Consider the following 12,583-nt stretch of genomic DNA (forward strand, 5'->3'; position numbering starts at 1 on the left):
CCTTCCCTCTCTAGACTGAGATTCTTATTTATCACAAAAATGCGAGGATGGAAAAGCTGATCAGCCAAGTCCTTTCCTGCTCTGTGGCTGGATTCTGATCCAAGGTGACGCTCTAACAGAACATAAGACAACACTCGCCTGTTGTGACGAGACAAAGGCAAGGCAGGCCAGATGCATGGGGCAGAGTGTGTCTGGAAGCTGATTCCAGCAAGAGGCTTTTCATGGCAAGAGCTGGAAGGACAGAGCCTTTATCAAGAGAGCAGGCTGTGAACAGCAAGAATTAATCCTGCTAGTGACTTTTATGCGGCTCCCTCTGCCTGTGGGGGTGCATGTGTGATGGGGGTGGGCAGTGTTTCCTTTCCTTTGGATTATGCAGAAACGTCTCCCCCACTGAACACAGTTCCCAAAGGCTCCTGCCTGGGAATGGAAAGTACCCCCATATCTCCTGCACTGATTTGCACGCAAACGCAGAAACTGTATTCTCAGTGCAGCCGCCAATGCCAACAAAAGAGCTACTGGATCCAGCGAGGGCACATTGTTTGCAGAGCAGAGCTGCTGCCTCCCCAGACAAAAGCTGCACTAGAGACGTGACTTCGGGCTCACAAATACGAGTGCTGAAGCATTCTGGAGCCTTCCCTCAACGTTTTCCTCAAGATCTTGTAATAAGCAACTTAAGAGAAAAACAACCCTCCAAGCCAATATTCTTCTCAGAAATATCAGCTCTCCCATGTCCAGGGGCCAGGAAAGAATTGCTTTTTCTTTAGCCTTTTCATACTCCCACCCTGCATAGGTAGCTGGCTTGGTTCTGAAATGAGTTGAAGCTACCTGATTCAACATTTTATCCTGCCATCACAGACATTTTAAAATTTATAGGCATCCTAGACTTGCTTTGCCTATCTATTAATATGGCTGTCCCTAAAATATATCCCTTAGTTTTCTCTCAGGAGCTTATTCTTCTTTCTCAAATAGGATTATAAGTATCAGCTATACAATAATAATCTAAGAACACAGAAAATCCTATAAAAGTGCATTTGCGTAGATATATTTTGTGAGTACCACTACATGCATATACACGCCTACAAGTCATGTGTATATAGACTTTTATAAAGAAATGACATATGTCTCACAAACATGGCAGAAGTGTGTGATTGTGTGTATTTATATACATGTTTTCCCTAGATCAGGCAGCAGTATGATGTAGTGAAAATCGGCATTTTTAAAGCCAGTTGTATGAGTGGCCTTCAAAAACTTCATGGAAAATGGAATTAAAGGGTAAGTTTAAAAAGGTAAGTATAAAAATTGTTTTGAAATTCATGGATCTTTTCATAATATACATGTTCCATGAACTTCTTGAAAACCTCCTCAAAGTGCATTGGAAAATATTGGCACATACGTTCATTTCGTTCTTTATTCAATAAAGATGAACATGGTCAAGCACTGTCTGATGTATTAAAGAAATGGTGATAAAGACATTTACTGTTGTTTAAATTTTCAATAATATTTAGAATATTGTAACTTCGCAGAGGACTTGAACAGATCTGTACCTACTAATAAACCATAATATGTTTTAAGAAGGAATAGGATAAAATATATCTGAAGAAAGTAAGAACAAAGGATACATTTAGATACCTGAATTGAGTACATTTTGAAAACTTAGCCGCAAAAAATTTTTTATTTTTCAGATGGCCAAAGCAAATAACAAATATTGAATTATATAATTAGTTTTCTAATCTCAGAGATGATAAAAATTTAATTTGCTGAGAAAAATCTTTTTTTTTTTTTGACAGGAGTAAGTGATGGAACAAAGACATAGCCTCAGCCATTCTCACTCACTGCCCAAAAGACAGATGAACATTGGAATTTGTTCTTTGCCCTTGAATCTCAATCGGGTCTCATACCCTATTGCCTTTACATCCCCTCTTTTCCAGGTTCCCAAATCCCCACACAGCCACCTGAAAGACCAGTTCTAGGAACTCACCTTCACTTGCTACTCTCTACCCCCACACCCATTCCTAGTCTTCCTAAAATATAAAAAGGGTGGGTCCAGGCCTTCTGCCCGGTGTTCCATCAATGTGCATACCAGCAGTTGGTCACCCACCTCTACTAATTTATTTTCTCTGAATAAATTTGGTCTGGCTGTAGATTTGTACACTGCCTCCTCTCTATTCTGCGCCTCTCTTCCTAACATTTTTGGTGTCCCACTTGCAGCGGTACCAATCTGCACCTCTTTTCCTAACAGTAAGTTTCTTTATTTTTATTAATATAAAGAGAGCAGGGAGTATGGTTATCTTTTTAGAAATACCTTCTTTAAAGTAGGAATTTGCCATGTTTTCTTCATAGCAAGTGACATAAATAACTATAGCTTTATAGATGATAAAATAAATACCTTTCAAGTATATTTTCAAGGCAAAAATGAAAATCATAAAAAAATTTTACTCCCGTTTGGGCAGAAGTTAAAGGAGATGTGCTTTCTAATATCCAATTCAAATAAAGGAATGACAGCCAGTGAATTTATTTCACATGGCCATTAAGCAGTGCATCTTAAGCATCAGCTGTCTTAAAGGAGTTTTTGCCAAGTCAGTGTGACTACATCATTTAACTAATATGTATTCCAAGATAGCTATTCAATCTTGAATAAAGTTAGAACAGAAATTTCAAATAGTGATACCATAAAAAACAAGTTGATATTTTATTGCTAAAGATTTCTATGATGAAAATTATATAACACTAAAGAAAGAAATAGAAGATACAAAAAAATGGAAAAACCTTCCACGTTCATGGATTGGAAGAATCAATATCATCACAATGTCCATTATACCAAAAGCAGTGTGCAGATTCAATGCAATACCAAAACAAATATAAATACACCAAGGACATTCTTCTAAGATATAGAAAAACGATGCTGAAATTCATATGGAAACACAGTAGACCCTGAATAGCTAAAGCAATCTTCTACAACAAAAACAAAGCTGAGGCATCACAATACCAGATTTCAAGACATACTACAGGGCAGTTATAATCAAAATAGACTGGTATTGGTACAAAAATAGATGGATATATCAATGGAACATAATAGAAATGCCGGGGATCAATCCATGCATCCACAACAACTTATCTTTGACAAAGGAGCTAAAAATCAATCCCTGGAGCAAGGACAATCTCTTCAACAAATAGTGCTAGAAGAACTCCATATCTACATGAGGAAGTGTGAAGTAACATCCCTACCTTGCAACTTACACAAAAACCCACTCAAAATGAATTAAAGACCTAATTATGACCTGATACCATCAAATTATTAGAGAACATTGGGGAAACCCTGCAAGACATTGGCATAGGAAAAGAGTTCTTGGAAAAGACCCTGGAGGCACAGGCAATCAAAGCCAAAATTGATAAATGGGATTACATCAAATTGAGAAGGTTCTTTATTGCCAAAGAAATACTCTGCAAAGTGAAAAGGCAACCAACAGAATGGGAGAAAGTATTATGCAACTGATAAAGGATTAATAACCAGAATATATAGAGATCAATAAACTCAACAATAACAAAAGTAACAACCCAGTGAAGAAATGGGCTAAGGACTTAAACAGGCATTTTTCAAAAGAGGAAATCCAAATGGCCAACAGACACATGAAAAAATGCTAAGGATCACTAGCTATCAAGGAAATGTAAATCAAAACCACAAAGAGGTTTTACCTCACCCCTGTTAGAATGGTTTTTATACAAAAATCAACAGACAACAAATGCTGGTGAGGATGTGGGGAAAAAGGTACCCTAATCCACTGTTGGTGGGAATGTAAACTGGTAAATCCACCGTAGAAGACATTATGGAGATACTTCAGAAATCTGAATATACACCTACCACATGACCCAGACATCCCACTCCTGGGAATTTACCTAAGGGAAATGAAATCAGCATATGAGCTCTTTCTCTCCGTCTCCTGATCTCTTTCTCTGTCTCTTGATCTTTTTCTCTCACTCTCTCTCTTACACTCTCCTTCTCTTTTTCCCTCTTCCCCCCTTCCCTCAGGTCTGTGGGTTTCCCCCAATAAACCCTTCCCCTTAAAAAATCTGCATATTAAAGTGTTATCTGTACCTCCATGTTTATTGCAGCTCAATTCATAATAGCTAAGATATGAAATCAACCTAAATGCCCATTAACTGAAGATTGGATAAAGAAATTGTGGGATATGTACATTATGGAATTCTACACAGGCATAAAAATCCCCAAAAATGAAATCTGGTCGTTTGCAACAAAATGGATGAAACTGGAAAACCACATACTTAGTGAAATAAGCCCGTCTCCAAAGGACAAATATCATTTGTTCTCCCTGACCTGTGATAACTAACAGAGCACCTAAAAGGCAATCTACAGAAGGGAAATTGACACTTTGAGAAGCAGTGACTTTGAACTGCCCTGGTTTGGCTGTTGAGGAACAGTTATTTTCTTTTCATACTATTTTTTGAACTCAATATAGAGTTAATCAAATGGGTATAAAGTTAATTGAAAATAGATCTTAGTAACAATTGAAAATGGGAATAGGAGAGGGTGGAGGAAAAGGGGTGAGAGGGTGGAGGAAAAGGGGTGGGAGAATGGGTACAGTGGGAAGAATCACCATGTTCCTAAAATTGTAATTATGAAATATATGAAGTTTGTATTCCTTAAATAAAAGGTTTCTGGAGGAAAAAAAAAAAACAGAAAAAAAGAAAAAAGAAAATGGAGACTCTGGTATCTCCGAGTCCTCTGTTCACATTTCTGTGTCACGAAGATAATTCACAAGATTGTCTATTCCAGTCCTTTCAATTCACAGGCAAGGTTACAGGTCTAGGACCACACAACTAGTTGGCTTTCTGTTTTGAAAATAATCTTAGTTAAGAGGCGTGAAACATAAAGAGCTCCCACCTACTGGTCCACTTCCCAAGTGCTTGCAACAATCGGAGCTGCGCCACAGTAAAGCTGGGGACTCCATACAGGGTCTCCCATGGGAAGGGTAGGGACTCAATTACTTGTCCCATCACTACTGCCTTCCAGAATCGGCATCAAGAAGAAGCTGTTGCCAGGAGCCAGAGTATCGAATCTAGACACTCTATATGGGATGTGGGTGTCTTGACTGCCATCTTATATGCTAGGCTAAAAGAGTTGATGACTCTTTGACATTTGAACTCATCTCCAAGGAAGCCAAATGTCCCAACATATGTTTTATAAAATAAATGATTTCTTTATCATCCATGTTAGATACATTCTCTATCACAGATATAAGTATTTATATACATATATATGTATTTATATATATATTTATGCACACATATATATGAAAGAGAGCTAAGTCAGACGGTAGCAGTATTGTTCACATCTCCTGTTAGAACTTCAAACAATCACTATTCAATCTTTATTCCTATTTTTTTAGGTGTGAAAGTTATTTTAAGTATGGTAAAACCTACATAAATAATCAATAATATCACAGGGAAAGACCAGGAGCTTGTAGAGGAGGTTGGATGCTGAGTCTGCTTTGTTTCAAGAGACCTGACATAACTTCCAGCAGCAGATGTAAGAGCAATTCCAGGCTGACAAAGCAATGCAGAAGTCCCTCTATTCCTCATGATGGAATCAAACCTGGACTTTCTAGAAAACTCAGTGACTGAATCTGCTCATTTTCCAGAAATAATGATTTTCTTCCTGACCCAGGCTTACAAATTCCCAAGCCCTCAATTCCATCTCAGGTAACTATAAGAACCATTACTTCATTCGTTTTGTCCCCCATCAACTCATATAAAATGTAGCTTCACTGGACCTGAACTGAAGTTGTGAGAGTTCACCTAGGGTCAAGCTGAGTTTATTGGCTTTTGATTTTCAAAGATGGGATTTCCTATTCTAGATTGACACTTGCTAATTGTGTGGCCATCTACAAGCTATATAATCATTCTGGGCATTAATCTCTTCAATTGCAAACTTAGGACATAAATTACTTAAGTTATGAGTATATAGAAAACAATGGCCATATAGTAGACCACCATTAATGATAATATTATTTAATAAATAAAAGTGGGCCCCAAGAGACAGATTTTCTTAAAGGCAGTTATTCATATTTTTTCTCATGAAACTGGAACCATTTTTCATGTAACTTACTCAGCTTAAGGTTTTAGACAAAAAAATAACTAAGAATCATAATAGTCACTCAAGAAACAGGGCAAAATGAGAACTCCTGATCCCTAACACCGTCCCCTTATTTTAGTTATTTTACAGTTAGACTGAGGCTCTGTCAAACCTGACCTAACTGGATTCTCTTTTAACTGTTTAAATTGGATTTTTAGATGGCTCAGGGACAATACATTAAGAATTGAGAACTTCCTCACAGTAATGATGTTCAATAATAGAGGAGATTCTAGAAAGATTCCTGCTTAGAGCAGATGGTACAGCAATCCCTTGAAATTCATTTGAGGACTATTTTTATTATTTGGGACTACAGGAATGGATCAGGCTGGTAATTATTCAAGTGAATTGTTGTTCAGAGGTACCGTTGACAGTTTTTAATACTAAATAATTTGAGAACGCTTATTAATCCGTAGAGCATGCATGGATGAAGGTCTGATGGACTGATGACAGAGCATCCCCCAAACTGAAGTAGTCTCTGCATTGGTTTGGTAGGTTGGGAGACTTTGCTCTCCCCTTATTTAGCCAAAATTGGGTCACTTCTGTGAGGTATAGTGAATGAGGACAGGTCAGCCGCAGGCTCCAGCCTGGCCTCAAGTTGAATTCTTCCTTTGTACTGTAGGTGATTCCACTGATATTTCCGAATTTCAATTGCACAACATGTAGAGGAGTAAGAATTTCTGAATCACCATCCTTTCTCTTGATTTTCTTTGGGGCTACTCTTTGTCCTCCCTTCTGCTTTACTCTAGGAGAAGAGATGTGGTGAGTATGCGGTATTGTCCTGAATATTTACTTAAGGCAAGCCAGGTAGGTGGGCAGGGTCTGCTTTCCCATGGCTAACACAGGTGTTCCATAAAACAAGATGCCATCAGGGATACTGTAGGACTCTCAGGGCCATCGACAGAGCTCCCGAACTTCAACAGCAGGTGGTATCCTGGAGCTAGCCTGGTCTAAGCATTTCATTCCAGTAATCAAATTAAAAATCAAGAATATCAAGTAATTTGTGAAGGTTATGCCAAGCAAAGAGTCAGAATCATGAGTGCAAGTAGGGATTTAAAAAAAATAATATTTGAAAGGCACTATTACAGACAGAGATCTTCCATTCACTGGTTTACTCCTGAAATGGCAGCAATGACTAGGTCTGGTCCAGGTCAAAGCCAGGAGTCTGGAACTCCATCCAGGTCTCCCACATGGGTAGCAGGGGTCCAAGCACATGGGCCTTCTCCTGCCACCCTCCCAGGAACACCAGCAGGAAGCTAAATAGCCTGGAAGTGGAACAGCTGGGACTTGAACTGGCTCTGATATAGGATGCTGGCATTGCAGGCATTGGCCACTTTTTTGCCATTTTTAATTGTATTTTCATTATGAAGATGTCATTAGATACTATGTTAGATATGTAAAATCTATGTCAACAGAAAAAGAATTTCATAAAAACCTTTAGTGCTGGGCATTTAAAGTTAACAGGTAAAAGACAGGCAGTAAATTGATTTTCCTTAACACCTGTCACTAACTACCAGGCAGAAGAAGCCTATGGATGCACTGAGGAAAACAAATACTTCCCTCTGCTATTTACAAAATCAACACCCTCCTCAAGGAGATAGTAAATATTTTGGAAGGAGACAACAAATGTTAAGGAAAACAATCTTCACATTTTAAGCTGCAGTTCAAACATCCAAACACGTACCATCTAGGGTGCATACATGTGTCTCTGTGTTCAGGTGTTTTGTGTCTATGTGTCTGGTCTGTGCATGCAGGTATTTGTGTAGGTGCCTCTCTGTGATCACATGCTTGCACGTAAGCATGGATATCTGTGTATATATTTGATCTACATGTGTGTCTGTGTGTACTCAGGCCCCAGGCATAGCAAGAGAGCGCATCCTTCACTCGGTATTGGCAGACTTGCCTTGCAAGTTTCTGACAGTCATTTAATTGCTTTATGCTCCCAGTGCTGGACACAAGAAGCAACGGAAGAAGCACTGGGACATGGCTATTAAATCCTTTCCTCATCTCTGGAGTCTCACAAATCCTTTGACTCTTCAAATAGAGATCTTTAAGAACTGGGAGCACCTCTGCTATGGCCTGGGAAAGCAGTGGAAGCTGGCCCGAGTCCTTGGGCCCCTGCACACGCGTGGGAGACGAGAAGGAAGCTCCTAGCTTTGGATCCGTGCAGCTCCGGCCATTGCGGCTATCTGGGGAGTGAACCAGCAGATGGGAAACCTCTCTCCCTCCCTCCCTCCCTCTCTCTCTGCCTCTCCTTCCCTCTCTGTGTAACTCTGACTTTTAAGTAAATAAATAAATCTTAAAAAAAAAAAGAACTGGGAGCACAGAAACACTGTAGTTATAGGAGGCCTAAACTGCGGAATTAAAGAAAAGCAGGGGAACAAAATGGCTGACATGGGATTACCTAGTTTGAAAATTAGAGAAGAAAATCCTATTTACGAAATTTCATTTTTGTTTAGCAAGATATATAGACTCAATTTTGCACAGAAAATTGCTTGGGAAAAAAATCTCTCAGTAGAGCCCTTTAGAAGCAATTTAATATTTTTAATAAGGCAAATCTTTTGATTCTAACTATTTGGCCATGAAATCTTAAATGCCAATGCAAGTCTCTCTTCAATAAATGCTGCTTTACAAATTTTATTGTCTGTTTAATGACCTAAGAATATTAACATTCTTTAGACACTTAAATGTAATCATAACGACAAACACTGGGTTTTTTAAACTGCCTTTCAACTATGGATTTGTCATTTAATGCCTATAAACTATGAGTTTGTTTTTCTGATAGTTTGTGTTTCAAAATTAGAAATAAAGTCCGTTTACTCAGAGGTCTGCAAATTTCTAAGCAACTGTGCCTTATCACCAAGCAATCATTTAGAAACATAAAACATGATATATAGTATAACCAATAAGAACACTGGAGAGCCTTTGCATTTCTTTCATTAACAGTGAAAAAACATGTGGCCAGGAGTTAGTCCCATCATGAAATTATGACACCATCACTCCCGGAGAGGTGGCCGGGGCACTTTCAGCCAAGAAAGCAACTGAGGTCTTCCTGTCTGCATTGATGTCATCTTGTCCATCTTGGCTAAAACTGCAACCCCACGCAAGCTTCCCTGCACAGTTTCCTTGTTCTCCATGACAGGCCCCCATCACACATACACTTTAACTTAGTCATCTTACTTGCTGCTTCCTCCATTAGAATGTAAGCTTTATTGGGCAGGGCTATTTGTTCATTCACTATCAAAATCCTGGCACCAAACACAATGACTGTTATGTAGGAAAATGAATGAATGAGATCAGTACCTGGTCATTATACAAATGTTCATCTGTCTGCAGCCAAGAGAAACCCAGAAGCTATTAGGAGTGCTTCACTAAGTCTTGGTTGTTTTAATTGATTTTCAATTCTAATATGTCAAGGATCAGAAGACAAATTGGTTATTTTTCATGTTGTCTAGTATTGGCATCAATAGCAGTTTTTGTCTATTCACTTCTTTTCTCCATGAAGAATCAGTATAGCCCATGCCTCAGAAGCTAAACTTAAAATTATAGAAATGCATAAGCCATAAAGAGGGAGCTTCCTTCTCCTCCTATTAGAGCTTAGGTGTAAATTTCAAACCCAGTCTCCAAGGAAGTTACCCCTATTTAATGTTCATAAATCCCATTCTATACTGAACTTCAAGAAATCAAAGCATGATTATAAACAGCACTAATATTAAAAGGCACCTTTTGTTTTTTTACCACTCTGTTTCTACAGTACTTGAGATATCTGTCAAATTATCCCACTACAGATTGGAAAAAGGGGGCTGTGTTAGAAGTCATGGCCCAACTGTCAGTGATGTGTCTACATTTTACAGTTTGGGAATCACCACTGAGCAAACGCCAACTTCGTGCACCAGCTGCAACATGAGAAGATTGGCCTGTGCAGATCTTTAAAGAGGAAGAGCCAGAGCAGATGGACCAGAAGAACATCAACAAAAATCCTAGGATATGGTTGCTTTCATGCATCTTCAAGAGGGGATTTCCTCTGTGTTTACACAATCACGTAGAGAGTGGACAAAGTTTTGACAGCCCATAAAGGGGACACTTTTTTCCGTGTTTAAATCCCTCAGGTTGCTGTCTCCTTGAGTTTGAAAAACACTTCATTTTGCAGGATTTTTCTAAATAAGACACTGCACTGTGTGTGTGCAGGAAGAAACAGAGTGTGCTTCTATTTCCACCTCTAGAGCCAGTGCAAGCAGACAGTTGTTAAACACTGTTGCAGAGAGCATTCAGTGATGCAGATGGCCGTGGCAAATCACCTGAATGTTTTCCTTTTGCACCTATGACTTCCCTCCTTTCTTTCCGACCCTCACTTGGCCCCTCTGCTTCTTCCAAGGCCTTTTCCAGACAAACACTTGTGATGGACCATTAGTGAATTAGGGACACAAAAGGCTTGAAATTTATCTCATCTATTTCCAGAAGAGACAGATGCAACATCAAGAAAGATGTCATGTTTGAAGAAATTTGCTGCACTGAGAGAGTCTATTTTAGTCTCCAAAATGTGTATATATGTAACAGATACATTTATTTATCTTTAAATTTTACCATGGATGCTTTTTGATGCTTTGCCATAGACCAAGTCATCACAATGGGAAAAGTCAGTTCCAAATGGGCCATTTTAACTTATGACATACAGAGAAAGGTACTCACCAGCACTGACAGTGATAGCTTCAATGAACTGCTCTCTCCAGCTGTTTGTCCCAACCACAAGGGCCAGGTTTGTCTTCTTAATGAGTTTGTCCACAGTACTCTAGAAATGTTAAAAAGAATAAGATAAAACTGCTGTATTTATTAAGGCCTGGGGTACTCTAAGACCTTGTTGGTTTTGAACCCCCAGAGTTCTATAAAGGGTAGCAGATGTTAGGTTCAGAACAACTGCATTGGCATCAAACACTATTACAATTATGCAGCAAGCATTGTCATTAATTAGAGACATTCTGAAGTGGAAACTTCTCTGTAGCAAATACAAGCGTCCTCACTGACTGCTGGCCAATGAGGAACAGCCTCCATGTTCAGAATAACAAATACTGCAAAGGTCCATCCATTCCCCTCCAATGCTTTACGAGATTTGCTTCTCTACTGGTCTCATTTTAGTGTACTACCTGCAACTGAATTAAGGCACACCCTGCCACCATGACATATCTGTGAATTATGGGAAACAACAGATTCTGAAACCAAAAATTGATATTTTTTTGTTAATTGGGGGGGTGGTTATTGGTGAAATGCCACCCAGTCACAGAGTTTCAAGGTTGCTTGCTGCCTGATCATCAGTAAAGGATTTTTCTTTGGCTACCCATCTGGGCAGCCTCATGGCTGTTACAGTTCTACTCAGCCAATTCCTGTTGCAAACAAGAAAATACAGGATAAGACAAAACAAAGTAGTTTGGTTATTATGGTTTAGGGAACACTGCAATTTACCTTGCATCAAATTACCTTTACCATGCTTTACTTGGGCCGCACTGCTTGCCCTTTGTTTTTCTTTTGACTTTTTAAGCACTTCGTTTTGTACAATTAACACTCTGTGTGTTCCAAACTCAGTTGACAGAACAACAGGAGCAGTCAAGCCTTCACAAGCAAACTAAGTAAGCAGGTGTACTCAAAGCACTATCACAAATCACGGCAGCTACAGGGAAAAGGCTCATTTCCAGGACCATGGAGTGACTCTTCCAGAGAAACGACATTGACTAATCTACCCAACATCCGCACACACTTACTGTCAGCGCATCCTCGAACTTCCACTCATTGCAAAGAGGCAGAAAACATGTATTATTTGTCTCAGCTGGAAATCTGTACATGTTTAACACAGTGTACCTAAATTGACTATGTTTCAAGAAGCAGCATTTTATCAGCTAACTGGGGTAAGGGAAATGCAGCTGAGGGGGCTTGTATAAAAGGCACAGATCAAATTATATTACCAAGCATGTTAGTTCAAGAAGAGTCACAGGAATTGACTTGAAACACTGAGGAGATAAATATGAAGGGGCCCATCTCCAACTGGCTCGTGTTGTATTTGCAGCATTATTCTTGGCTGGATTGCACGTCCTTAAGGTGGTGACCTTTCAGCTTACAGCCTGGTATCTAGAACTGCTGGTGCCCCTGATAATAGCTGTAGCAGTCACTCTTGTTGGCTACCATAACTTGAAGCACATGACAAGCATCTGCCTTTTCTCTCTCAATTCAGCCACATCTCATCAAGCACTCTGAGCATCTTGGTGAGGCCAACTCAAAGTGCTGTGTGGAACAGAACAAGAAATGACCTTGATTTTTCCTATGTGTAATGGAAACTTGGGGTGGGTCTCTCCAAAGGGGCACTATTTGTGCGGAAGCCAAAGAACAGAATCTCATCATGTGAGAGATAAACAACCGAACAGATAAACTGCTCTAACAGTTTAACAT

General features: G+C 39.3%; 1 protein-coding gene across 6 annotated transcripts in view; it reads right to left on the minus strand.

Moving 5' to 3' along the window:
• The window catches only part of SLC8A1 (solute carrier family 8 member A1), a 412,383-nt gene that overhangs the window by 41,515 nt on the left and 358,285 nt on the right, over positions 1-12,583 (minus strand). For all 6 annotated transcript variants that reach the window (XM_062209333.1, XM_062209330.1, XM_062209329.1 and 3 more), the window contains one exon: positions 10,838-10,937. In XM_062209333.1, the coding sequence (XP_062065317.1) occupies positions 10,838-10,937 (100 nt within the window). The remainder of the gene's footprint in view (positions 1-10,837; positions 10,938-12,583) is intronic.

This window comes from Lepus europaeus, chromosome 13, assembly GCF_033115175.1.
Source record: "Lepus europaeus isolate LE1 chromosome 13, mLepTim1.pri, whole genome shotgun sequence".
Taxonomy (NCBI): domain Eukaryota; kingdom Metazoa; phylum Chordata; class Mammalia; order Lagomorpha; family Leporidae; genus Lepus; species Lepus europaeus.